Source organism: Balaenoptera ricei, chromosome 9 (assembly GCF_028023285.1).
Source record: "Balaenoptera ricei isolate mBalRic1 chromosome 9, mBalRic1.hap2, whole genome shotgun sequence".
NCBI classification, from domain to species: domain Eukaryota; kingdom Metazoa; phylum Chordata; class Mammalia; order Artiodactyla; family Balaenopteridae; genus Balaenoptera; species Balaenoptera ricei.
In genome coordinates, this window is record NC_082647.1 from 59,061,511 (window position 1) to 59,089,425 (window position 27,915).

Here is a 27,915-nt window from a genome sequence, read left to right on the forward strand (position 1 = left end):
CTGAGCACCAGTCAATAAATTGACCTCCTTTTCCCTAATCTGTGATCTCTGGCACCACCTCTTTAGACATATATCATTGTTCTTTATGTAGATGGATCTGTCTCTGGGCTCCCTATTTTATTCATTGGTTAATTTGTCTATCCCTGTATCAATACAAACTTATGATTGATTACTACATATTTACAATAAATCTTGCTATCTGGAAAGGAAAGAAATCTTTCCCCTTTTTATTCTTCTTTAAGCATGTCTTGATTTTGCTTTATTATCTTCTTTATAAATTTTAGAATTAGTTGCCAAGTTCCATGAAATAACCTACTGAGATTTTTTTATTGGAACTGCATTGAATCTATAGATCAATTAGGGGGAAAGTGATGCTTTCATGATTTTCAGTCCTCCTATCCCTGAATGAACTATCTTTTCATTTATATAGGCATTCTTTAATATCAACAAAGTTTTATAATTTTTCCCATACAGAACTTGCATACCTTCTGTTAGATTTATTCCAAGTACATTATAATTTTGTTGCTACTAAAAAAATGGTATCTTTTAAAATCATGTATTTTTCTCAGTACTTGTTATTTAATGAATAAATATAACTAAATCTTTTATATTGATCCCATAGCTTACTGCTAGGCTTTCTGAAGATTTTAATAGCCTATAGACTCTTTATATCATTGACTATTCCATTTCTTCCTTTCGAATAGTTATAAATTTCTTTTTCTTTCTTTACTGCACTGGATAGGACTTCTAATATATTCTGTAATAGATGTGATACAGGGGGTCATTCTTGTTTTGTTCCTGAATTTAAATGGAATTCCTCTAGTGTTTTCCCATTAAAAAATGATGTTTGCTATTATTTTTGATAAATAACCTATTAGGTTAAGGAAGTTCACTTATATTCCTAGTTTGCTAAGAGCTATTTTTTTCTTATCAAGAATAGGTGTTGGGGCTTCCCTGGTGGAGCAGTGGTTGAGAATCTGCCTGCCAATGCAGAGGACACGGGTTCAAGCCCTGGTCTGGGAAGATCCCACATGCCGCGGAGCAACTAGGCCACAATTACTGAGCTTGCGCATCTGGAGCCTGTGCTCCGCAACAAGAGAGGCCGCGATAGGGAAAGGCCCGTGCACCATAATGAAGAGTGGCCCCCACTTGCCGCAACTAGAGAAAGCCCTTGCACAGAAACGAAGACCCAACACAGCCAAAAATAAATAAATAAATAAATAAAATTAAAAAAAGAAAAAAAGAATAGGTGTTGAATTTTATTAAATGCTTTCTCTGAATCTTCAAGGTGATTGTGTTTTTCTTTTTTAATCTAGCAAGGTGGTGACTTACATTTATATATTTCTTTTATAACTTTACTGAATATTTTAAAAATTATTCTGACAATAACTCCAAATAACTTTCTTTCTTATATCTACATATATTTCTATCTTATATCAACATTGCCTTAAGAAAGCAGATTTATAGATAGAAATCACTGAAATGTCATGTTAATACAAACCTCAGTTCAAATGAAGAAACACCTTCTCTCAGCCAGCCTGGAAGCTCATATCCAGAGTCCATGGCTGACTAAAACTTTGGAGAAAAACTCAAAGCATGTAATCTCCTGAGAATCTGCAGAAATTCTGCAAATTTTTGGTGGTAGAACACATGCCACGCAGGACATATACAAACTCCTAGCAATTCCACTAGCAGTTCCTAGGCTGGTGCCCTGGTCACTACCAGTAAGCTTTTATGGAATTGAAGAGTTAAATTCCAATTTAAGATCCTAGAGGCATATAGGCATAAAACTATAGTAGGCCTCTCCTGCCATTATAATTCTGATTTTGTTAGGTATAGTAAAGAGTGAAACACTTTTAGCTTTTATATCCATTCATTAAAAAAAAATTAATTCCCATTAAAGGTTCGATGTCATCATTGTTTTTGTTATTGTTTCAATTTCTAATATCTTCCAGGTATGATATTAGGTACTGGTAAAAATCTGATTAATTATAGCACCATCATCACTCCCAAAGTAAAGGTCAAACATATCCGCATGGCTTACAGAGCCCTCAAAGATCTGCTCCTACCAACATCAACACCTCCGTTCCCATCATTTGCCCTCTGGAGTGCATCCTGTCCTCTAGCCACACTTGCAGTTCTCTAAGACTATGTGGTTATGGTTATGCCTCCAAGATTTTGATGTGCTGCATCTTCTGCCTAAAATAGCCTTCCTTCTACTTAGTGAATTTCTATTTACCCTCTTGTAACTCTGCATCAAACAGCACCTTCTTATTATAACAGTTATGTCAGTGCTGGCTAAGTTTGAGTTTCCATTCCAGTGCTTCAACCCCTGAACTGTAAGACACGGCAGGGCACAGCTACTCCTCATCTTTCTACCACCGACACCTATCATAATGTTCAGCACATGGTAGGGGCTCAAAAGACGTCTCCTTAATGACTGAATGAACATGAAATCTGAAATTAAAATTTGGAGAAAATAAGTGTTTTAAGTTTTTGTTCATTTTCTTAAATAGAATTCACAGTGATTTATTTCTTTTAAATACCTTTTAATTTTTTTCACTAATTTAGATGGCGCTTTTTTACATAAAAGCTGAAACAAAAAACTCTGTAGATGAACAGAAAGGAATGGTACATTTCCAAATGTTATCTAGTGTGTTTTCATGCATAAAATACTGAAAACCACTGCCATGTAATTTTAATTACAACATTTGAAACTCAAATTACAAAAAACCAAGAATATAATTTTGCTCTTTCTAAGTAAATTACCTCAATGACTGTTGGTTTCCCCACATTTTCAGCCGTTGGAGACCCATATAGGACTCCATCACTATATGGTGTCCTTTGGATATATCGAAGCCATCCAGGCCGGTCTGGGTAACCCATTAAATTTGTGTTAAATGTTATGGGATCATTACTAATCTCGCCTAGGTAAGAAACACAGAAGTAAGATATAAGACAGTTATTTTCACATGTTGCTTTGATTGTTTCAATAAAAATGTGTCTGTCTAAAATTTTTTTTCTTAACATTTGTAGCAAATTAAATACACACCAAAAAAAAAATCCATCTGGGAATTTGGATTAGGGCCTTATGTAAGAAAAAAATCCTTTTGGTTGTTTAGTTAGTCTAGAAATCTGATTCAACAAAGAAAGCATATTCATACAATTTGGGGGTAAATTTCCTTTTCTTTTTTGGGGGGAGGAGGTCACATAGCAGTGGAAAAGTTCTACCAATGAGACAACTATCTTTCAGGAAAATCCCCTACTCATGTTGATGTATTCATTCTTCTGAGAAACCTTCCTTTCATGAAACTCTGAGCACTATCAAACTCATCTTAAGGGATATTTCAAAATTATAAAAGCGTCATCAAAACAAAAATTATGTAATTTAAAAACAATGGAGAAAACAAAACAAAACAAAAACAATGGAGGATGAGTTGAAAAAATCCAAATCCAAATCCAAAAGAACTGCAATAACATGACATTTATTAATAATAAACAATAATAATGGTGTCATTTTATTAGCATGTGCCTGGCCTCTACAGGCACTATTTCATCTGATTTTCAAACATACCAATGAAAGTAGTACTCTTATTAGCCCTAATTTTATTGATGAAATATGTAATTTTCCATGTTAATTCTTCATGGCCATACTAAGTGGTGAAACAAGAATTTAATCCTGGCTGACTCCAGAAACTATGCTCTTAACTACGTTTTCTTCTCCAATGTTGAAGCTGCTGCTCACAAGGTTTAGCTATATAGTTTTGCAAAAATAGAATGCCCCTCATGAGAAAACATTTTTTAAGTAATTGATGAAAAGACTGCCTTGTTTCTTGAATGCTGGTGAGAACATGCTTAACTATATTTTATGAGTGTTTTCAGGTATGCTATTCATCATATAATCCACAAAAATAATATTTATATTAATTCTAATGCTGTTATTTTCAGAAATTCATTTTTATTTGTTACTTAAGTAAGAGTCATAATAACAATGTATTTTCTCTTGCTATTTTTTCTGTATCTTCGTTCATTTGATGGCATTTGTGACAATCCAACATAACGTAATTTAAACCAATAGTAAATTAAATAGGACTTCGTAACTGGTACTACTTTGAAGAAAAATTAATCTCCATTATATGATTATGAAGTTATATAAAATTATCTCATATTGTAAAAGTTTTTTTGAGAACTCTTTCTTAATACCATATTTCATTCTCTTCTACAACATACGTATAGTTTTCCAAAAATCAATGTACTATGTAAGACTCTAAGTCTTAATGTGGAAAACTGTAATTGTACATCTATAATTATTTCTCTGAGAATAGAGGTAGATCATTTGTCAGAAGCACAAAACTCAAGACTAGGAAATCAGAAATACGCTTTCTTTAAATTTCAAAAATGAATTATTTCCTTCGGTAATTAAATTTCTAATCTTAATATGGGAAATATTCTATAACAATCAATTTATCACATATCCAGACCATGTCAAATAATGTCAGTAATATCTGATCATGTATCATCTAGATTATGCACATCGAACAAAAAGAAAAATTTAGTAAATTAACCACTTTTTTTCCCACCAGAACATACCAGGTTTTGGGTAAGGTGGAAATTCCCCCTTAAAATACTCTCTTTCCAAAACATGAACAAAGAGGACACCTGCAGATGGGTAGACATTCCGATCAGAGTGCACCTTGGAGAAAATAGTGTACACTGAAAACAAAGAGGGAAGATAAGAGACAGAAAGACAAATAATGAGCTCTGCTTTTGAAAATTCACTTACACTGTAAAGAAGGGTTTCACTATGTAGAAATTTCTGAGAAAACTGAAGCAACATGCAAGATTGTTAAGAAGTTTGTTTTAAAGGGGAGTGGTTTTAGGACAAAACATGGAACAACTCTCAACTTGCTGTGTTTATAGACTTTTCAAATATTATGTAAGCAGAATTAGGCACATTTAATATTTTAAATTATTATTAAATAATAAAGACATCCATGAAATCTCTTTTGTAATTTTTATGGAGATTATTACCAACAAAATACATCATGAGAACTGACCAGCTATATAATTGCTACAGTATATTTTTTCTTTTTCCTTTTTTCAAAGCAAAGTATAAAGAGGTATTTTTAAATGGTAACAATCTCCACCGTATTAACTGTTTGCCAGACAGAGCATATCGGACTACATGATACCATTGATATATGTAAGGGGACTTTCATATATATTGATACTTATAAAAATGCATTGGATACTCTTTCTTTGAGTGTTATTCCCCCCCTATCTTTCCTGGAAGTGATTTATTCCACTTTACCTAATCTCGACATTTAATAATTCACACATAAAATCTAGTCTATTATGCTACCTCCTAAATAAGCAATAACAATTATATAATAAAATTCAGCGCAAATCATTTCTTTAAGTGAAATGGGGCAGATTTCATGATTTACTGGTTACTTACGATACATGATGTGAGTACATTAAAATGACCAAATTGGTTTGATTAGTTTCAACTTATCGTCTTTTCCTCTGATATCATCATCTCCACCAACACATTACTGCCATTACCCTTGTCACCTCTACAATCTCTTTTGGTTTTCTATCTTCCTGTTTGGCTACTGGCTGCAATTTTTAAACAGATAAACCCTATCAGGCAAGTTCTTTCTCTTAGTCACTGATGTATTTGTAAATGTAGTAATTAACCTTAAGAACCCAAGGCCGCTCACTCCCGGGCTCACAACTAACTAAAAGCCCTTGGATGGCAAAATCACTGACAGTGAATTTTTCAGCATAAAAATAGGAACTCCCACAAAAATGTTTCTTTATCTGTGAAAACTTGCCCCTACAGTTCTGTGGATGGCTGCCAAAAATGGGGAACTGAACTAAAATATTTGGCTTGTAGCTTCATGTATCCATAGCTTTACTACTAAAAACACAACTTCAAAGGCTGTGGTAACGGAGGGAAGGAAGCGGCAAGTTAGGTTTAAACTAGGTACATAGGGAGACTCGTTCTTTCCTGACTTGTTTTGTACTAGCACTGGTAAGCATTCCCATGGCATTTAGAGTACCCGTTCTCTACCCAAGAGGAATTTACTCACCTGTGAAAATGGTCCCGTTCCAAAAAAACAAGAATATGTGAATCACAGAAAAATAGCGAGGATGAGAATTAGAGATTTTTCACCAGCTGGATTCCATGGCATCCGCTGAATGCTAGGTGCTGTGGAGAATGTGAAGATGAAGGAGACCCAGTCCCTGCCTTTCATGAGCTCACCATCTGGTTTGGGAGACCAACACCCCCCTAACTAGGTATGACCCCAGAGAGACAAACTGCTCTGGCAAGACCTGGAAAGATGGTGAAGAGCAATGGAAGCTGGAAAGACCTGGGAAAGGTTTATATAAGAAGTAGAATTCAATATGGCTTTTAAAGTACTAGCAAGATTCTGAAACTCAGAGATGGGCAATTTCAGTGGTGAAATGTGCAAGATACAAAAGTGGGATACTGCAGGGCCCTTTCAAGAAAGGGAATTAAGCCAGTAATGCTAGATCCTGGTAGGGGGGAGGAAAACTGGGAAGATGAGTCAAATTATGGAGAACTGTGAACTCCTGGTGAGTAGTTATTTCATTCTATACGGAAAGGTGTTTAAATTCTAGATCACAATCCTACATCCAAGGCACAGGAATGTTTTGCATAATTCAAAGGAATCTCTTTGGAGCTTATCCAATTTATTCTTTCTAGAGATTAAAAACACCTTTAAGTCCAGCACTGAACTTCATTTACCTTTGTTATTTTCTCGGCACCTAGAAGGTGTCTGGCATATGTGAATAATTTTATAAATGGATGAATACATTCTAATACAAAGCACTGTAGAGGGAAACACAGTTATTATGTTTGTGGACTAAATATATATAATACTTACTTCATTTTCAGTTTTGTGACTTAAATTAATTCTCATACGTGTGTAGCAGTTTATGGGTTACCATCCTCCATTTACATTATAAACTACTAACAGTCTCCCGTAGCTTTTGCTGCCATAAGGTGGTAAAAGCTAGCTTATAAATCAAAAAGAAAGGTTGTTCATATTAATAATATTGAAATGATTCTATTTTCTATATGGCCAATGGTAGAGCCTAAAATAGAACCATAAGAGGGTACTTGTCACTGCTTATTACCTCACTTCAAGGACTAGCGTAGAACATCTCACTTTCTGCTTTCATAAAAAAACAAACAAACAAAACATTTCTACAATCTACAGAGCCAAACCACAATCTACCATGGCCCTCCTGGGTTTTAAGATGACATGCACATTTCTTTATTCATGTGTACAACTGCCTTTCTCCAATCTGCTGAACTGCATACTTGCTGGTCAGTTACCTTGGCAACTCTGCAGTAAAGCCTGCTTCACTGTAAGTATAGTATGCCATTCACTTTGAGAAAAACATGATACAGATGTATGACATAGTCATCATCTAGAAATGGAAAATGACTAAGCCACTATGTTTTGTTTGTGAAAATAATACTTCCTTTCTGTAGCATCAGTTTAAATTATGGGGACCCATACAACATTTTAGAGAAGTGCCCTTTACCTTACCTTTCCCATTTGTTACTTGCAAAACAAATAGCTCTTCAACAGAGGCTATTTGGGCAGTATTTATACCTAGCTTCCTTTCAAAAGCAACAAGTGACACAGAGAATTCAGAGTCATGGGCTCTTGTTCTAAACATGAGCGATATAAACAATACTGATAGGGTTTGCACTAACACCAAAAAAGGCTGTTACTTAACAGTGGACACATGTTGCACTCACATATGTCTAGGTAGTACTCACAAACAGTAAGCTTGAAGCATATTGTTTTCCCTAAAAGAAAGTCTTGAAAACGAAATTGAAACACTTGAAGAATCTCTGAAATACACATCGCTAAAAAAAAAATCTCTGAACAGTCTCTGAAATATACAAGCAAACAGCGCCATGCTAATCAAGCTGAGGTCACAAGGTCTGGCTGCTCTGTGTATTGCATGGCTCTCCAGTCCTCTAGGGCTGCAAATCCATTACCTCTGCAAACACATGCCACCGGATACAAATGAAACTGGAAACTAGTCTGTGGCTAAATCCGTGCAAATCCATCACCATTAATGGGCAAAACAATTAAACCAAAAGTCCAACCCACAGAGGGTCAAAAACATCACCTTCAAACCTCAAGGGTAGCTAGATTTGCAAAGATTAAAAACTGAAGACAGGTAGTCATAAATAACAGAATTTTTTAAAGGAAAAATTACATATCTGAGTTGAGAAGAACAAAAGGATATGTGGGCAAGTGGTCGGGGTTATATTTCACCCTCCCTAAATGCAGGTCCAATATTCCTTGTTAACATGCTACCAAAATCTTTCTATAAAACTGTTCCCTGTATGTTTTAGTCATAAGGCATAGAAACTACAAACCATTTTTGACAATGTATCTTATGGGACAGCAGAGAGCCAAGAACCACGTAACAGAAGGTGATGGCGGTAGCAATAAAGTGGGGGACCTCATGCTAGCTAAATAGCATCCTGTCTTCCTTTATTAATAGTCCATTTGAAATTCTCTCCCTATGGGAGCAACACAGATGAAAATATGAGGGTGCACATTTGTGTGCTTATTTACAATTACTTAAAAACAAAAGCAAATCTGGATGTGTTTAGTAAACATCAAATTTTGAAAGGGTTGTGGTGGTGCACTGCTAACGAATCTAGAGCATAACACTCCACAATTATCACAATGATTTTTTTAACAGCATATGCATGTGCACAGGCACATACAAAGTCCACTCTCTACAAAAAAGTCCGGAGAACACCTCCCAGCCCTTTTTCTGCATCAAGAACAGGGACATGACTATAAAGATAAACTGGCTGCTGAGTGTGACACCCTACAAGTCTCAGCTAGATTTAAGTCTTAGAGTCTCCTCTCCTCTGAAGTCATAAAGGATTGTCAGTATTCACGTCAAGGTAATATCTCTCTCTCTCTCATAGATGCTTTATCAACAAATTAATCACTTTAAAAGGTCCACTTACATAATCATTTTCTAATTTTTGCGGTTTGAGAGAATACAGTAAAATCTCAGTTTAGCAGGAACCCCAACGAAGGAAACATTTTAGAGAGCTGAGTTTTCTAAAGTACTCGGTGGTCGATCCTTCTTCACTATGGCATAAGATCATCATTTGGCGCATCAATTATTGCACTCCCCTCTATAATACAATCATGCCCTTATGGACTGTTTGGTTGCCTTGTCATCCCAGTACACTAGCGGGTCACCGTCTGCTAATGCTTTTTAAGGCTGTGTGTTTTATGGATTTTCTGTTTTCTCATCTGTAGACATGTTGTCAGCTGTCACTTCTCATTGCTATCCATATGTTTCCTGTAACAGCTCCTCTATCCCTTCTAATTTGCTGCTATTAATCTGCTGCAGGTTTAGAAACCAGGCTACCAAGTGAGGTGGGATTGCGTATTAAAGTAAGAGCAAATTTGTACTGTTTTAACGCACGCAGGGCTCTGCTAGGTGTGAAAAACAGGAGCCTGCGTTTGCTGCATCTATTTTGGCTACCCAGAGACCCTTTTGTGGTGTATTTCCTGACTCTTAGTTGACACAGTATACTTCTGAAAAGATGATCTTACTATAATTGGGAGACAGCCATTACTTGAGGAGGTGGCAACATAAACTCTATGTATTAAATGTATTCAGAAATAAATAAGTGTACCACAGAAAGTCTTAATTCAACCCATATGTTACGTAAACAAACTGTCAAATCAAAAGGAGGGGATTTAATGTGCTGTATAAAATAATTTCTTACATATTCGATGTGTGGGAAATATACTGCATAATTTAAACAAAGAGATCTATTGATTAAGTGATCTATTACCCTTAGCAATAGCTAAATCAGCCTAAGAACATAACACACTAAAATAAGTAATTTATTAATAAGAAACTGAAGCCTATTTCCAAAAGCATTTCAATTTTGTTAATTTGCCTCTCATGTTCAGTTTTAAGACGTAAGCTACTCATTGGGAAACATGACAAGGGTGCTTTAACTGAGTGCAAATTAGTTAAATAAGACAGTGCGTATCTTCCAACTGTTCATAGTATTGCCTTAATAGTAAGTATTATTTGAAAAATAATTTGGATAAGAATGATGAAGAAGACTTTTAAATATGTTTAAAATACAAAGATAATACTGAATAGCCACTTATCTGGTACAGCTTTTAAGATAAACTTTTGCCTAAGCAACTAGGTATCCCAATTCCTCAAAATCCTATTTACAGAAGAGACACCACGGCCTTGCTAAAGAACTGGAATATTATTAAAAAGAAAGTTACACAAAAAATACAATTGCTGAAAACTTATTTTACTATATGATCATCTCTGATAATTAGAAACTGTAAGTACAGACAGAAAAAAATAAGACTTGCCTTCTCTTTTATAGTTTTAATAGCTAAAAGCTCTTTATGAGGCTCAGAGCCCCTGTATACACAGCACTCCAAGAAGCTGCTACCAATTAATGGGAATTGATTATAAGAGATGAATTCCATTTGATATCTCTGCACCAAGAGAACTCATTTCAGCGTTTTCAGAGCTTGATATATTTATGGTTTCCTTCCTAATTTATTTTTCAATGTGTTATTTCTATAGTCTAATTGAAATTTAATTACTAAACCAGATAATGTCTGTAGAAAAATAGTTTGAAAGGCATCAATATGCAGCCAGGTACACAACCTGTTTTGGTTTTGGGTTTTTTTTTTCCTCTTTAAAATTTACCTTGTGTTTTATCAATCCAGCTTTATAAATCTTGGCTTAGAATCAAAAGCTTTTCTCGGCAGTCTGCCCTTCACCCCTTAAGTTTACTCAACATCAAAGTACTGAAGGCCATTCATTGGGCAGTGGTCAGCTATTGTTTTATTTCAGTCACAGATAGTCCGCACCTGGGCTGTAGAGCTCATCATGGGGAAGGCATTAAATTGCCTTTTAAAACTTCACTCCTCTAAGAGATAGGACCACTTTTCTCTACATGAGGTAGAAAAGAAACCACTACTTGGATCTTTTTCTACAAGCAGCAGAAAGGTTACTTTGTGAGATTCCCCTCCCCCCAACCAAAGCCACTTACTAAAACCATTTTTCTATACTAGAGTTAAATATCTTGATTTTTCCATAGAATGATCATGTGTTTGTTTTGTTTTGTTGTTTTTTTCTTAAATGTCGGCTGGAAAGTGGTTGCAAACCATTTTTAATTGGTAATCAATAAACTTGGTCTCATAGAACACTGCAATTGAAAGGGGCTTTAGATGTCATCCTGTCAGGGCGTGCCAAATAACCTTCTCTACTAAGAGACAAATCATTGCATTACTTCCTGCTTGGATATGGCCTCAGCATTCTACTCAGTCCAGGATTCCTGACAGATAACAACAATCGGAGTTTGCATGCAAAGAACCAAGTTCAGTCCTTCATTTTATAGTTAACAAAATTGAACCCAGAGAGGCTGAATGACAGGTTCAAGCTTACAGGACTAGTAAGAGGAAGAGCCAGGACTTGAACCCAGGGTAGTTAACGTATTTTGTTGATTTGCTAACATGAGGTAATACATTCGGTGGCTGTCCATTACATTATTACAACCCACTTAAGTAAACTCATTACTCTCTGTGTAAGATATTTTAATAATGCAGAACTATAATGATAGGATTTAAATTAGAGGAGGAGACCAGGAAGGGAGAAGCTAAAGAATGAGTTCAAGAGAAACTGAGGAAATAAGAGAATGTGATAATCTGAACTGGTTACCTCAAGATGTATTGATCATTTCGATTTTGAGAACTACAGTTATGGCTCAGGTTCCAAGGAGAAAATCAGTTTGAGGTCCAGAGGGAGCATGAAGTTTGAAAAAGGAAGAGATGGAGATTCTAGAGAGTGCTATGGTAAAGGCCTTGGAATAGTACATTTCACTAAGAAGAGCACCATAGTAAATGACTCAGCTGAGCTTGACAGCCGGTTAGAGAGTACCTTTATGTAAAATCAAATAGGAATGGAGGGACACGCTTAAAGAGGACAGAAATTCTAGGGATCAACGTTAAAAAGAAGAAACTGAGGAAAAGGGAAAGACTGCAATTTAGTGCAAAATAGTGTGAAGTCCAGAGGAAGGGTCTTTAGTGATCTCGTGTGAGGCAGCAGGAATCAGGGCAGGTCCCAAATCCCTGGGAGATGACAGAAGTAAATTGCAGATGGCAATACTGAGGGCCATCTGGGGCCATAACTGGTAAGATTAGAAAACAGGAAGGGGCTTCCCTGGTGGTGCCGTGGTTAAGAATCCGCCTGCCAATGCAGGGGACACGGGTTTGATCCCTGGTCCGGGAAGATACCACATGCCACGGAGCAACTAAGCCCATGCGCCACAACTACTGAGCCTGCGCTCTAGAGCCCGCGAGCCACAACTACTGAGGCTGCGTGCCACAGCTACTGAAGCCCATGTGCCTAGAGCCGGGGCTCAGCAACAAGAGGAGCCACTGCAATGAGAAGCCTGCACACTGCAATGAAGAGTAGCCCCCGCTCGCCGCAACTAGAGAGAGCCCGTGCGCAGCAACGAAGACCCAACGCAGCCATAAATAAATAAAATAAAATAAAAAGAAAACAGGAATAGTGGATGTGCCGAAGAAGCCAAAGGCCCTCAGCCTGATTAAGGAGCAGCCCAGATAAGGTAGTCAGGGGTGATTCCCTTGAAGGAAACAGAGAAAATCCTTTGAGAATATCTAAGGAGGGTGTGGGGAAAGGACTGTGGGACGATGGGCTTAGATCCTAGAACAAGTGAGTCTAGTGCTTTTGAAAACAACTATTTGTTAACTTTTCATGAGAGTTTACTGTTATAAAACTCTGTTTTCTTTTAGATATTAGAGATGAAAATTCCTTAAAAATGCAAAGGTGTTTGTGGGTTTGTTTCAAAGACAGCAGAGAAGAAGAGATGCTGGGAGCCTTGGTCCTACTGTGAAACAGATCTGGGAGTAGAAGATTCTAGCTGAGGAATAATTTGATGCTAGCTGGAAAAAAGTCAGTGACCCGCAACTCAGAAATGTAAGAAGAAAATGAGGTAAGCCAGGAATCACTCCTACAAGATACCTAGAAAGTTTTATATGGCAGTAAGGCCATTTTATCACATAAAATTACTGCTCTTTTCAAAATATTTTAAAATTGTTGGTTTTTTTAATAGATATTCTGGTTACCCCAAAGTTATGGAAACTAGGCTACTGTTCTGCTAATGTTCTGTTCATGACCACATATAGCCAAAATTGTGTGTGGGGGGGGGAGGGGTGAGGGTACAGTTAAGAGGGATTATAAAGACAAATAATCCAGAAATATTAAGTGAAAGCTCATATTGATAATTGATATTTTTAAAACAACTAATCTTTTGGTTATTAAGTAAGTCTTTTTCTCCCTGATGAAATGCATTATTTCAAAGGTCCAGACATATTGCTAATGAACACATTAAAGATAGGGAAGAAAAATTCAGAAGGACAATCAATCATTCAAGGGTCAGGCCATCTTTTCAATAGAAAACAAACGCCATCTAATTAGTTAATAGCAAACATACCAATTTGGTTTTGCAACAAAAATCATTCAAAAAATCACCCACAACTAGCCAAAATATTTTATGACCATTTTTCTAAGGTTATGTAAATACTGTTTTTAAACGATTTACGTTAAATGTACTCCTTAATGTTTTTCAATGTTATAAATAAATTGTTATAATAACCACACTGGGACAATTTTCATAAGTGGCAAGCTAGTGACTGGATAAGGGGCAACATTAGGTTAAAAACAAGAATTATTTTTGGTTAAAAAAAAGGGAAAACTACAGCAAAGGAAAAAAACTTGGAAAATAATGGATTACGAACACAGGATCAGAAGTTTTAGAAGATTAGGAAAACAAAATTTGATTTTTTTCAGATTGACTTATCAAAAAAAAAAAAATCCACACATGACTAAAAAAGCAAAAGGACTATTGGAAGCGGACATTTAATTGACTCCCCAAAAGGGATTTAGATTTACAACCTAAACTCACCATCTTTCTTCCCAGCAGTCATTTTTCTGCTGATAATAAAACTGTTGGCCTGTTTGGTCTTCCAGTTAACTGTTCCATTTATGCCATCAGCACAGCTTAATAAAAAAGCTTTTCAGAATAAAACAAATGCACAAAAAATGAAATTAATGTCAAATTAAAATGACTATCACAAATCACCTACTACATATTAACTGGTATCAGATTCCTTCCAGCCCCAGCGAGCTGTTTAATTCCATTCAATAAATATTTGTTGCATGTCAATACAAGGAATATATGGGGATACAAAGTAAAGACACAGTTCCTGCCCTCCAAGGAGCTTACAATCTATAGGGATTGATAATTCATGTACCAAAATATACATGTAACATATAATATAGTGTATATGTATAGCAATTACACATATACACACAGTGGTAGAAAGCATAGCTGCTACAATAACACTGAGAGGGGAAGCAATTTTCCCTGGCTAGGAATGCTGTGATAAGTTTAAAACGTCTTTTAAAATTACAGTTGAGTTTTGGAAACATTACACTGGCAGCAATGACCAGAATCAGGGTTAGTGGATACTAAATAGGGGGATATCTCTGGAGTGTAGAGTAGCAGTCAGCCCATAATCAGGGGTTGAAGAAAGGAAGAGTAAAGGTGGGGCCAGTTACAAAACATCATGGGAGAGATACTGACAGTACTTCTCAAATTGCTGGTTGTGGGCTAAAAAAAGAATCAATAATGGCTTTGAAGTTTTGATCGAGGATGACACAGAACAGTGATATATTAGGAATGCCAAAAAGGAGTCCATTTCAGGAGAAAGATGACAAATTTATTTGGGGATATGTTAAATGTGGGGTACCAGTTGGATATCCAGGTGAAACCACCTAAGAAGAAGATGGAAATAGAACTCTGGTTCACAGAAGAATCTAAGGCAAGGATGCAGATTTGAAGTTCATCACCAGAGAAATGACTGTTGAAGCCAAAGTCCCAGTGCAATTCCTTAAAGAGATCATGCTCTCAGGTAACATGCATTAGACTGTCAGGTACAAAACGATCTGGAGAAGATACACATTCACGTTCTTGACCTATTTGCCTATACTATTTCCAATCATCCAAACTACCAATCTTACTGCTTACTCTCCCATTTTTCATCCTTATCTTCCAGACTTGATATTTAGGTACCATTTTCCTAACTACAACATTGGGTCAACATCTCATTCTCCCTTCCTCTAGCCATCTCAGATATGTTCCCTTCGAGTTCAGCTCAGTTCCCAAATCCCCCAGGGTGTACCCCGTAGTTTTGTCCTAGCTTCTGGAGGTGAAATATATAGCAAGAAGGAATGCACAAAAAGTGGGAGGGACAACAAAGGCAGAAGAACATGTTAATAAATACATTTACATAGCAAAAAACAGAGGATAATTCAGCAAAGAAATAAGAGACAAGGCGGTCAGAGAGGTTGGACAACTGAGCCTGAAGTGTCATATACATATGTCAACGGAAGAGCTGTCAAAAAGGAGAGTGTGATCAACATCCTCACTTACTGCAAAAAGGTCAAAGAGGATGAGAGCTTAGAAAAGATTGCTAGATGTGAAAGGGGAGAAGTTATTGGTGACTCCTTGAAAGTGGAGTTCCAATAAAGTGGTAAGAGTAGAAGCCAGACAGCAAAAGGCCAAGACGTAGATGCAACAAACAGAGTTAATCTTTTAAGAACACTGGCCAGAATAGGGAAGCAAAGAGATAAAATGATATGGCAGACTGAGGAGCAGCAAGGTAGAGAAAAAGGTTGGTTATTTTAGTGTAGGGAAACAAATTTTGTTTATAAGCTGAGGAAAAGACAAAGGAGAGAGAGAGAGACTAGGTGTAACGAAAAGGAACATAAATGATGAGACACAATCCCAGAAAAACTAGAATGGGTGGGACCAAGCAGAAACATACAATATACATATACTTGTATATTGTACAGCATATACAAAGCATATATGCTTTATACAAGCATATAAAGAAAATACTTCATGAATCAGAGAGTAAGGACAAGTGAAGAGAGAAACATTTGTTGGGGTACAGGACACTTAGTGTTGAAAGGGCTCCTCACGCTAGTAAATCAGAGATGAAATGGTTATTTCCTTCTCAAACTGAATTTTGAGTAAAATTCTGAACTTAAACTAAATTATGAGAAATACCAAGTCCCCTTCCAAAATGAAAAAAAGAATACAATTCAAAACCCAAGTTATTAAAAATAAACAATCAAACAAAACCTCAGGTGATCATTTCAGTGATACCTGGGAGTGGAAATCAAAGGCCTTAGCACCCCAAGTGAATAAATGACTTGGTTGGTATTGAATTTTTAAATTATGTAAACCTAAGTATACTAATTTTATATCTATTAAAAGACCAATCTTATGGCTGATTCACCTAATAAATGGTTGATTCACCTAAGAACTGAAGTTATGTCCTTTTAAATCTAGATGAAGAATACAGTAGTCATTTCCTAAATAATTTAAGCTAAAATAGGATCAGAAATGTTCATGGCCTCTTGTGGAAAATATCCCACCTCCAAGGGTTTTCCTAATTGCTGGGTTCCAAAGGCAATATGCTAGTTACATAAGAATCACCTGGGCAGCTCTCTAAAAAATACATATTCTCACACACCCCAAAAACTACAAAATAAAAAAATTTAAAACACATATTCATGACTCCACCATGGAGAATCTAGGTAGTTGGGTTACACAGTTTCATCAGGTGATTCTCACACACAAATACGAACTCTAGAAGACCAACAGAAGACCTACAGAACCCAAGGGTATATAGGATGTTCAACCAAGTCACATCAAATGTGACAAATGTAGGGCTAACCTTATAACTGAAAACTTTACTCTCTCTTATCCCCAACTGGCCCACAGATGCAGCCAATTTGCAAGAACATGAAAGTCACTGCTGGACAGTGGGAAATCTCAACCTAGAAAAACAGGAAGCAAGTGGCCAAATTCTTCTCTACAACTCTTCAAAAAACAATGTATATATGTGGACCTGACAAGCAACATTTACATTTAAATCCATCACATCACCTGGTCCTGAGCAAGGTGCTTTCATGTAGATTGTCTAGTTCAATCCATACAAAACCAAGAGAATCTGTTAGCATGTCTGAAGGTTATAGAGGCTTGATCCTACAGCAGAATGCAGTAAACCCTGCAGGCAAGCAGGCACGCTTCAGAATTCTCCACTTTTCCATGGATTGGGGAGTTACCATAGAGAAAGAAGGGTTTGGGTGTCCAGACAGCACCCCTTTTGTTCCTTCCTTTATTCTAGCCCAGTGGTTCTCAGACCATGCTGTGCATAAGAATTATTGTTCAGTTATACACACAAAACTACACATAATGTACTTCATCGGTAATTTAAAGGATTTACTAGGGTAACTTAAGTCTATGGAATTTTTTTCCTTATACTCTGGCTTTTAGAACCTCACTAACCCATAAGATTTAATGTCACTGCACATCCTTGCCGGGTGAACCAACGTATCATTGCTCAAGCTTTCCAGGTCCTGTGTAAGTGCAGCCTACTTGGCTTTTACAGACAAGAATTTCAAAATTCAAAAGACAAATTTGATTGGTGCCTCAGTTGTTAAAAAATAGAGGCAGGGTAAAATAGTTTAAGCACATCTCACAGATATAGCTCTATTTTAAGGCTGGCATTGTTTTGAGGATATTCATTTTTTTAAAGTTTATATTGATCCATCTAAAGTCCTACTTTGACCACAGAAGACCACAGTCCAATAAATCTAAATAAAAAGACAACTTTTTACTGCTCTACTCACCGGACAATGTCAATAAAGGCAAGACACAACACCACGGATAATGTGTCTGCTTAAACATTCAAGTCCCACACCTTGAGGGAGAAATCTCAGTAACACTGAAATATCTATTTTTCACTGTGTGTCCAAGATATGGATCCACTTAGCTAACTTCTTGTAATGAAAATTATTGTAATCTGTACATTGACAAATGCAGAATACTCATTGGGAAAAAAAAGGTAGTATTTTAATAAGTTTGATTTTCATTAGAAAAGGAGCACACCATTTTTTTTCTATGAGAATAAATTTCCTTAGGATGGGAAAACATGACTCAAATTTTGAAACTATTTATTCTATACATTACTTTTCAAGATTAAATCTAGTGTGTAAAGAAAAAAAGTCAGCCTGTATAGACTGATTCTTGGACTCCTTCCAAAGAGAATGGACCATCCTCAGAAATCCTGAAAGAACTCCACTGTGCTCATTGGGTTCATGATACCTATGCTACAGTTGTACCTGGATATGAGTTTTGCTCTAATTCATAAACACAAAAGCAAAGAATAATATGAATCTTGTGTTTACAGAGCCCAGACTAAGAAGACATTCACACAATTAGCTAGCATAGCATGGTATACAAGTTAACCAATTCCTCAAGGCTCCCTCTCAAAACTCATCAAAGCCTGAATTAATCCAGTGGTGACTGGCATGTCCTTAAAATCCCTAGAAACCATTCAATACTTAAAGTTTGTCTTAAGGTTCCATGATTCATCCGGAGTCTTGTAGCAGCATGACTGCATCTCATCTGGCCTGGGGCAAACACTCTCTGAAGAGACATGACTCTTTCCCAAACCTGAATAATTTGCTGACTTAGTGAGGAAGGGTTTGCTATTTAATAAAAGCAATTGAAGAGCTGTGAATAGTGACTGATTGCTGATGAGCTAATCAAAATGTCAAGGGATAGAAATAATAAATAATAATTTAGTCTGACATCACTGTCCAAGTAAATAGCAGAATCTGCCAGATGAAATATAATCTGATTAACACTCACCTTAGAACCAAACTGTCAAGTCTTTCTCTGTCCACTGTTTCATCTGTCTCTTTTCCTGTTTCACTCAAAGGGGACACAGACTTTGTTTTCATAAATAGGATAGACAGCTCATGTCGCCTACATCTCTTCCCTTCTCTCATCATTCCCCGTGTCATTATGTCTCTCCCTTGCCCTCTACGTTTTCTCTTCCCCTTTTTAGGCAACTCTCCTTAATACTTTTTAAATTGTCTCTTATACTGAAACCTTGTTTTTATATTTTTCTCTCTAAAAAATGTTAGCTGCCATTATCATTAGCTACCAAGTTTTGAGTGGTAAGTACAAGGCACTAAAGGTTTTATACGTAACTATTCCAATCCTTACATCATCGCTACGTGAAACAGGTATTATTACTTCCATTTTACAATGAGGATAAGAAGTCTTAGGAAATTATGTAGCTTATCCCAGGTCATTATGTTTAGTAAGTAGCAGACTTGGATTTTGAACCCATTTCTTGATTGACTTCAAAGTCCCCGTTATCTACTCATCAACACGATCCCCAAATGGTTAAATGGGAAAGCACTCTGTGAACTATATATTTCTTAAGTAATTTGAGATATTATTATTATTACTAGTAGGTCCTCTTCAGCTTACTTTTCTTTCTAGAAAAAAATAAGTTTTCCCTGACTGCTGGATTAGAAACAGCTAGCAAGGAGGCAATACCCATGGGAATTAATCCTATGTGTTATGTACGTATGTACACACACACACACACACACTTCATTAAAAGAGGAAAGCTAAAAGGTTAGTTGGAACCTATGGAGAAAAAAATGGCTTTGCTGAGGAGAACTGTCCACCCCAACCTCAAAGGGAGTCAGAAAAAAATATTCCTAAGTATAATAGCAAGACTTCAAACCGAAAATGCCAGAATGAGAAGCCTCTAAACTTTGTTAAAACAGAAGAGCCTGGCAGGGCAGAACGTAAGTAATTAATATAATTTAAAGTTATTAGAATTTTATAATTTTAGCACAAGCTAGGTAAGATTTTAGACTTTAGAGTGAAATAAAACTCGGGAGCACAGAAAGGTAGTGTTTAAATCAGCATCTCTGGAGACAGAGTGCCTGGGTTCAAAATCCCAGTTTTTGTCCACTGGGCGAGTTATTCAATGTCTCTGTACCTCAGTTTCCTCATCTGGTAGGGCCAGAACAGTGCCCACTTCATAGAGGCATTGTGAGTATTAAATGAGATAATACACTTAAAACCCTTAGAAGAGTACTTAGCACACAATGATGTTCTCAAAAAATATAAGCTATTATTACATTTATTCTTCACTTAATATGAAGGAAATTTTAGATTTCTTTAAATGTGTTTTTTTAAAAAAATAGATGTTCAAATGAAAAAACTATTGTCACTACAGTTGGCATTATAGAATATAGCACTCTTTTTTTTTTTCTTCACGGTCATGAGACACATGAAAAAATGATATTTGTATGGCAGAGTGGAGTAAACACTAGAAGCTGCTCACCAGAGGAAGGAGAAGCCCAGGGGCTCCAACCATCCCAAACTTCACAGGGCTAAGAAGACGGCATCATAGCACGTCTTCATTCCCAGTACCGGCCAAGGCAGACTGGTTGAGAGCTGCAAAAGCCAGGTGTGATAAGAAGCAAGTTATAATTGAGGATACGGGGAGGGGGAAGGGTAAGATGGGACAAAGTGAGAGAGTGGCATGGACATATATACACTACCAAACGTAAAATAGATAGCTAGTGGGAAGCAGCCGCATAGCACAGGGAGATCAGCTCGGTGCTCTGTGACCACCTAGAGGGGTGGGATAGGGAGGGTGGGAGGGAGGGAGAGGCAAGAGGGAAGAGATATGGGGATATATGTATAACTGATTCACTTTGTTATGAAGCAGAAACTAACACACCATTGTAAAGCAGGTATACTCCAATAGAGATGTTACAAAATAAATAAATAAATAAACAAATAAATAAATAAAATAAAAAGAAGCAAGTTATATTGATATCTGTACTCTCTGACTCTCACAAACACTTACGTATTTATTCTGAGGAAATAACGCAACAAAAGCAAAAACTGCATGGGCACAAGATTCGACTTCGCGTTACATATATCAAAACTGGATGAAAAATTAAATGTCTGATAAAAGAAGAAGTGTTGGTTTGATAGAATAGTTCATGGAGAAGGGAGGGTTATCCACTTCTCTTTGGAGTTTTACACCTTTGCTCAAATAGCCCAACCAAGGCACGTACTGGGTTTTCACTGCCCGGAAATGGTACTATCTATATTCTATCTCAGAAACACTAGATGCATAAGGACCACCAGTGGGACCCTTGAAAATGGGATACATAATATATGCAGTAGTTACATGCACCATTACAATTTAATGTCCTCATCTGCAAAATGTTGGACTGTTTTGAAATTAATAAAATTAGCGAAAGGTAGAATACAAAATACTACGCAGACGGTGAAATCTAGCCTAATAGTGCAATCTAGTGGGAAAGGATTAAAAGGCAAAGTGGTTAAGAGCTACTGGGTTAGGGAAGCAAAACTGCAGGAAAAAATTCTGCTCAAAATAAAAAATATAACAATAATATACTAATGGGTGTTTACTTGAAACAGTCATTATTTTTCTTTATTATAGAAGCCATACATTTTCATTGTAATACATTCAAATAGTATAACCAGGAGGGTATAAAATATAAAAGTTCCCTCCAATGCCATCCTCCTAATGCCACTGCTGAGGGTACCCACTCTTAATAGTCCCTGCATCTTTCCATATTCTATGCATATGCAAACGTATGTTTATACACATACACATATAAACACACAATACACCATGCTTTTCTTTACATAATGTGATTACACTTTTTCCTTTAGCATATATCTTGAGCATGTTTACATGATATCACATTTTAAGACTGCATAGCTTTATGCTGTGTGGCTCAATCATAATTTATTTATCATCACCTCAAACTCAGCCTGTCCAAACTAGGACTCCTGATTTTTCCCTTAAAGTTTGGTCCTCTTCCGGCATTCTTCATCAGGAGAATGGTATCACCATTCATTCCCATGAATACAACAGAAATCTAGAAATCATCCTTGATATTTCCTGTCACTCTCCACCCCAAATTCAATCCACAACCCACTCCGATTGCTGTTTACCCCTCAAGATGTCCCTCCTATCTTCATTTCCCCATCACCACCCTAGCCTGGGAGGTCATCATCTCTCTTCTGGATTACTAAAGTAGCCTTCGAACTACCGCTTCTATCCTGACCCCTCCAATCCTTTCATCACAATGCCGCCAAAGTGCTCTTTTTGAAATGCAAATTTGATCAAGTCCTGCTTAAACCCCTCCAAAGACTTCCCGTTGGTTTTAGGATGAAGATTACACTCTTTAAGGTAGTCTAACAGACCCGGCAAAATTTGCTCCCTGACCCCCTATCTAGCCTCCTTTCATATTGTAGTTCCCCTTCCCTCCCGGCTCCAACATCACTGGACTTTTTCCAACACCTTCTATTTGCCAGGGCAACCTGCCCCAGGGCCTCTACAGAGCTCTTCCTTTGACCTCAAATATACCTTTCCTCTTCACCTCACGTAACGTTTACTCAACCTTCAGATCTGAGTACCTTCTCAGAGAAGCCTTCCTTAATCCCCATGTCTGGCCAAATCCCCTGCTTAGAAATTCTACTAGTGTTTGTAGCACTTATCATAGTTCTGAGGGCACATTTATATGTGATTAATTGATTAATCTTTGTCAACCCCGCTAATGTAAAACTTCCTTAACGGCTAGGAAAGTGTATTCCCCAGCACCTAACACAGTCTCAAAACCAGTCAATACTCAAAAAATAAATGAATAAAAAAAGTATTAGTAAGATGACCCAATTTTTTTTCTAGTTTTTCATTATTACTATCGATCCTACAATAAACGTCCTTATATTTTTATTTTTCATCACTTAAAGGAGTACATTTGTAAACTAAACTAGAATTTAAACAGCTAGACAAAAAATAACATACATTTCAAATTTTGATAAACACATGTAGCAACCTGTTCTGTTTCCACTTCTGCAGTACTGGCCTTTGATTAGAATCAATTCTATAACTACAAAAAAATGAAAGATGTTAAAGGTGCTACACTGATTAACTCTTTCATAGGACAGAAGAGCCACTGACATTTTACCGCACAGTGAGAAACACCAATTTGCTAAGGAGAAAAAAAAAAAACAAAAACCATGGGGCTAATTTTTTCTTCTTCTGCATTCCAAGGTAAAAAAATCAACTTTACTTCTACGTCTATTGCTGAAGAAATCAGGAACTAAAATATTTCACTTTAACTGCTATAGGAAAATTAACTGTGATCTCTTCTTTCAAATTCACAGTGAACCCCAAATCTCCATAATAATCAAAGTGGTGACCAGATGAATGAGTGAAAAGCTAAAGAATGGGAAAGAATTTACACTGGAGCTGCCTAACTCCTAAACATTTTTGAAATGAGCGGCTTCATTTGTCAGAAGAGAAAAAGTCTGCCTTCCGTGTCACAACAGATGCCGTGGTGATTCCCGTGGTACAGAATGCCAAAGAGCTAGTCTAAAAAATCTGATTAGTCCAAGGCAATTAAGTAGAAAATGAGACGTGCTAAAGATGAGCGCTTTTTAAGTGATAAGACACATTTAAACCGCGATTGCATAAATAGTGCATAGAAATTCTTAGATGAAGACACAAAAAATAAGAATTTTACCAAAGTGACCCAAGAAGAAAACAGCACTTCAGCTTTACTAATATGTTGATTTGTGCAAGAATATAACATTACTAAGCACAGCAACTCATGTTTCGAGGCTACCTATTTACTTCCTAAGATAACTTCTTGAAGTTTTAAATTTTAAACGTTGGAGGTCATTTGCTTCCCAAACCCAGGAGCAGGAGCAAGTATTGCATTCAAGGAATTGCAAGTAGCCGCCTGCAGATCAGGTGCGTGAGCGCTGACAAGCCAGACGCTCATCGTTGAGCATTTCTCTCTCGGAAATATGAGCTTAGCTCAGGAACGCCTGTGGCATCTTCAACAACTGGGAACCCAGCCATCACAAGCTGCCCGGTGTATTACTACTATCCCACAAAAGTGCACGACACTTTTATAAAAGATAGAGAAAATAAGAAGAGGAGAAACTTGTTCAACATTAAAAATACACTTCACATAGTCAGCGTTAGCTTGATCATATATCTGACCTAACAATTTGAGTGGAGGAGAAAGTTCTGGGTGTGGGGAGAAGTGGCAGGAGTAAAAGAGGCAGGAAAAAGTTGGTTTAAAAAGATGACTGAAGAATGTTCTCTTCTTTCTTCACATTTCTCATCAGAGTCTTAGTTTTCAAGGGTCAGGGGCACAAAAATCGTTGCTATGGAGTCAGATGTGTTACAGGTTATCACTTCTTAGAAGTGGGGTCCTGTGTGCATACTCTACAAATTAATTTTGAGCAATCACATTTTCAAAGTTAGAGATGATAATCAAAATAAACAATCAATAGGCAGATGGAGAGGAAAGAAAAATCTGTCCCGAGACGTGTTTGAAACACTAAGAGTGGCGGTCAGAAACGCGGCTAACTTGAAAGGAAGAGAAGTTAAAAGAGCACAGGGGCAGCAGCTATTTTTGATTGAAAGGTTTTATTTTCTGTTGAAAAGCTAAAAATTGTAACTGTTAAGTATTGCAAGGACATATAAAGGGGGGGTGGGGGTGGGGCGGGGACTGCAGAAGGGAGAATGGCTGCACATTTCCCCTGAGTAAGAGGCTAAAGCAGCTGAGGTCTCAGCTGCCCAGCAGCGGTCCACTCCCCCTTAACCCAGGGCGCCCCCCCAGGCATCTGCAGCCACTCTGCCAGAGAAGCCCGTTCTCAGCAAGCAAGAAACACCAGGAAAGGAACAACTCTAGGAAGCAAGTTAAAGCCAGGATAATTTGCAGGGGGGGATAAAACTTTACTTCTCAGATTTTCATATTTGAAATGAAATGAGAAGGGAGGAAAGAATGTGTTAAAATGTCCGGTTGCAGCTATTTTCAAGTTGTAAGAAATCAACCTGCAACACATAGGACTATTCTTTTTAGATAGTTGATCAGAAAATATAAAATGTTTCCATCACAAGTATCTTTGCTACCCTACACTAAAATGTTATCACGGTCTTCAAATTAAATATTCATTACAAGAAAGGTAAATATTTCTGATACTTTAAAATAAGAGACCAAGTAAAGGTGTTAAGTTGATTCCCTTCCTGAGCTGCACTGTTAGAAAGGTCTCAAGTTGAAATCCATCTCTACCTTTCACCCACTGCAGCTAGATCTGTTTTCTGAAGCACAGAAGAGAGTTTGTCTACTTTTAGTCTTCAAGCTAAACATTTCCAGACCCTTGGAGGATACCTCCTATGACAGGATTGCCAGCCCCCTCACCATCCCCACGGACTGTTCTGGAAGTTGTCTACTTTGTCAATGTCTCTCTTTAAACACGACAGCCAGAAATGGACACAATACTACAGATGTGGTTAATTAGAGCAGGGTACTGTTAATTTTTGTGACATATGGACACTACACTATTATCGGAATCTAAATTTGATATTTTTGTAGCCACGTTATGCCACCAGTTCATACTAACTGTCCTTTTCCTCAAAACCCGCCACCACGTAAAGTCACCTCCTTCCTTACACACCAATGAATTATGATGCATTTACTGCTATAAAATATATTTTTGAATAGCACTACAGCCTACTTAAACCTTGTTAACTCTAAATTCTGTTATCTATTTGTAACAGTTAACCTTTTTTCAAGTCAACCATGGATTTTAAAGCAAGCATCTTAGAACTTCATCACAGTTATCCATAAAAATGTTGAAAAAGAGAAGACCCAGGGCAAAGGCTTGTGATCCTTCACTAGGGACCACTCCCAGAACCAAACCCAGTAAACCCCACACCTGGTGGGTACTGGTTCAGCCTGCCTCATGCTCACAAAGCAATCCTGCTAGTCTAACACAGCATCTCACACACAAGAGCATCCTAAAGCCTTGACAAATGCTCAGCTGAAAGCAAGATTCCCTTATCTTTCAAAGCAAAGTATAAAAAATCTACACATATTAAAATTATAGTCATGTAAAAATATATATGCACATGGAACAAAGACTAGAACGGAAGGAACATCAATGGAAATGTTTCTTCTAGTGTCAGACGGTGGAGATTGTTTTTTATTCAATACTGTCTTTACTATAGTTACGTTGTTTAAAAAAACTGAATTTTGCTTAGACAGAATTTTGCTTGGAAGCAGTTCGGAAGCAGTTCATGTGGAACAACTTTAAGAGCACTGAGACTCTATCTGATTCTACCAACCTGAAAAATACTTGTTGATCTTTAGAAACACCAGCTTCTTTTTCTGAATTATGCACTGATGCTTTTGGCTTAATATTTTTAGAAATCAGGGAGATAGCAAACTGGAGAACTGGATCCTAAAGTTTAGAAAAAGCCTGGATGTCATGCATGTGTGTGTGCCCAAGTGTCTATCTGTCCATGTTTGTCCATCTGTCTATCTGCCTACCCATGTCTATCTGTCTTTCTATCGTGCCTGTCTCTCTGTCTCTGATGGAGAGATTGCAAAGGATAGAAAGAAAAAAATCACAATGTTAATATTTCTGTGAAGCTCTGGACTTAAACAGAGCTCCAGACCAAGAATCTCTAACGGACACATAAACCCATGTCATCTATTCATTTAGAGTCCTTTTTTATACTAAGAGTAGGAAATAAGACCAACAATAGAATTTACACTTGGGTGTTTAGAACTGACGTAATGGTAAGTTCTAAGAAAAGGGATCAGATAGAGTAAGTGTGGACAGTTAGTAAAAAAGAAAAAGAAACAAAGTAGCTGGTTATTTTGGAGAAAATGTGATCCATAAATATTGCACTTATTACAATCCCAACCAATCTGAATATCTGATTGAGAATTTTTTAACATGTCAGGGTTTCTTCAATGCTTCAACACTTTGTTTGGAGCATGGTTTTTATCAGTGAAAACCAGTGCTAGAAACTGGATACGTGTTACTTTTCTCTCTCATCGGTTTTCTCACTGTCCCTTGCTAATTTTCAATGTCTGAGAGACAAGTGAAAATTCCGCCTTGCTTAGAAAAACAATTTGTCCACCATACTAGAATTTAAACTAAATATATGAGGTAAATCAACAGTTTTTGGATTTATGGCGAACTCTTATAATAAATGGATAAAATGATCAAGTACTAAGTCCAGGTAATATTTGACAGCTGAAAATTTTACTTTGCTTAGAAATAAATTTTTCCTAATATGCTAAAAGGTAAGCCAAATGCATGTGGTAAATCAGCAGATTCATAGAGCCACAGCAAACTGTCATCTAAAATAGATAAAATGTCCGACTAGGAAGTCCAGTTATTATTTGACAAGTGAAAATTCAACTTTTTTTTCTTGGAATACCATTTTCCCACCACCCAAGAAATTCAGCTAAACATATAAGGCAAATCAACAGCTTCACAGATACATGGCAAATTGTCTTAAATAAGTAAAATGTCCAATTAGAAACTCTAGCTATTATTTGACAAGTGAAAATCCCACTTTGTTTTGAAATACAATTTTCCTACTACACTAGAAGTTAAAATACAGGTGGTAAATCAACAGCTTCATAGATCCACAGGAAATTCTCATAAAAATGGATTAAAATGTTCAGATACAACGTCCAGTTATTATTTGATAAAGTATATAATGCACATTAGCACCTCTTTTTGCTTTGCGTGTAATCTTGCACAAAACGGGTAAGAAACAAACAACAATGGAAACAAATATCTGAGAAAATCCAAAATTCACTTATGATAACAAATGTCAAGAAAGTGTTTTAAATTCCTGTCTATTAAGTTGGGGGGGGGTGGTTTTAAATGCAGTTTTGTTGTTTTAGGTAACATGTTATCTCAAGTATTTATCTATTAACATTGTATTTTTGTTTTAATGTTTAACATTGTTTTGTTGCTTTAGATTAAAAAGTTTTATC

The 27,915-nt window shown here is 36.7% G+C and overlaps 1 protein-coding gene across 4 annotated transcripts in view; it reads right to left on the reverse strand.

Moving 5' to 3' along the window:
- The window catches only part of SGCE (sarcoglycan epsilon), a 67,512-nt gene that overhangs the window by 36,991 nt on the left and 2,606 nt on the right, over nucleotides 1-27,915 (reverse strand). For 2 of the 4 annotated variants that reach the window (XM_059933875.1, XM_059933874.1), the window contains exons 2-4: nucleotides 14,066-14,173; nucleotides 4,591-4,713; nucleotides 2,770-2,927 (exon numbers count right to left, since the gene is read on the reverse strand). In XM_059933875.1, coding sequence (XP_059789858.1) covers nucleotides 2,770-2,927; nucleotides 4,591-4,713; nucleotides 14,066-14,173 — 389 coding nt within the window. The remainder of the gene's footprint in view (nucleotides 1-2,769; nucleotides 2,928-4,590; nucleotides 4,714-14,065; nucleotides 14,174-27,915) is intronic. The other 2 variants (XM_059933877.1, XM_059933876.1) reach the window with 1 other exon arrangement.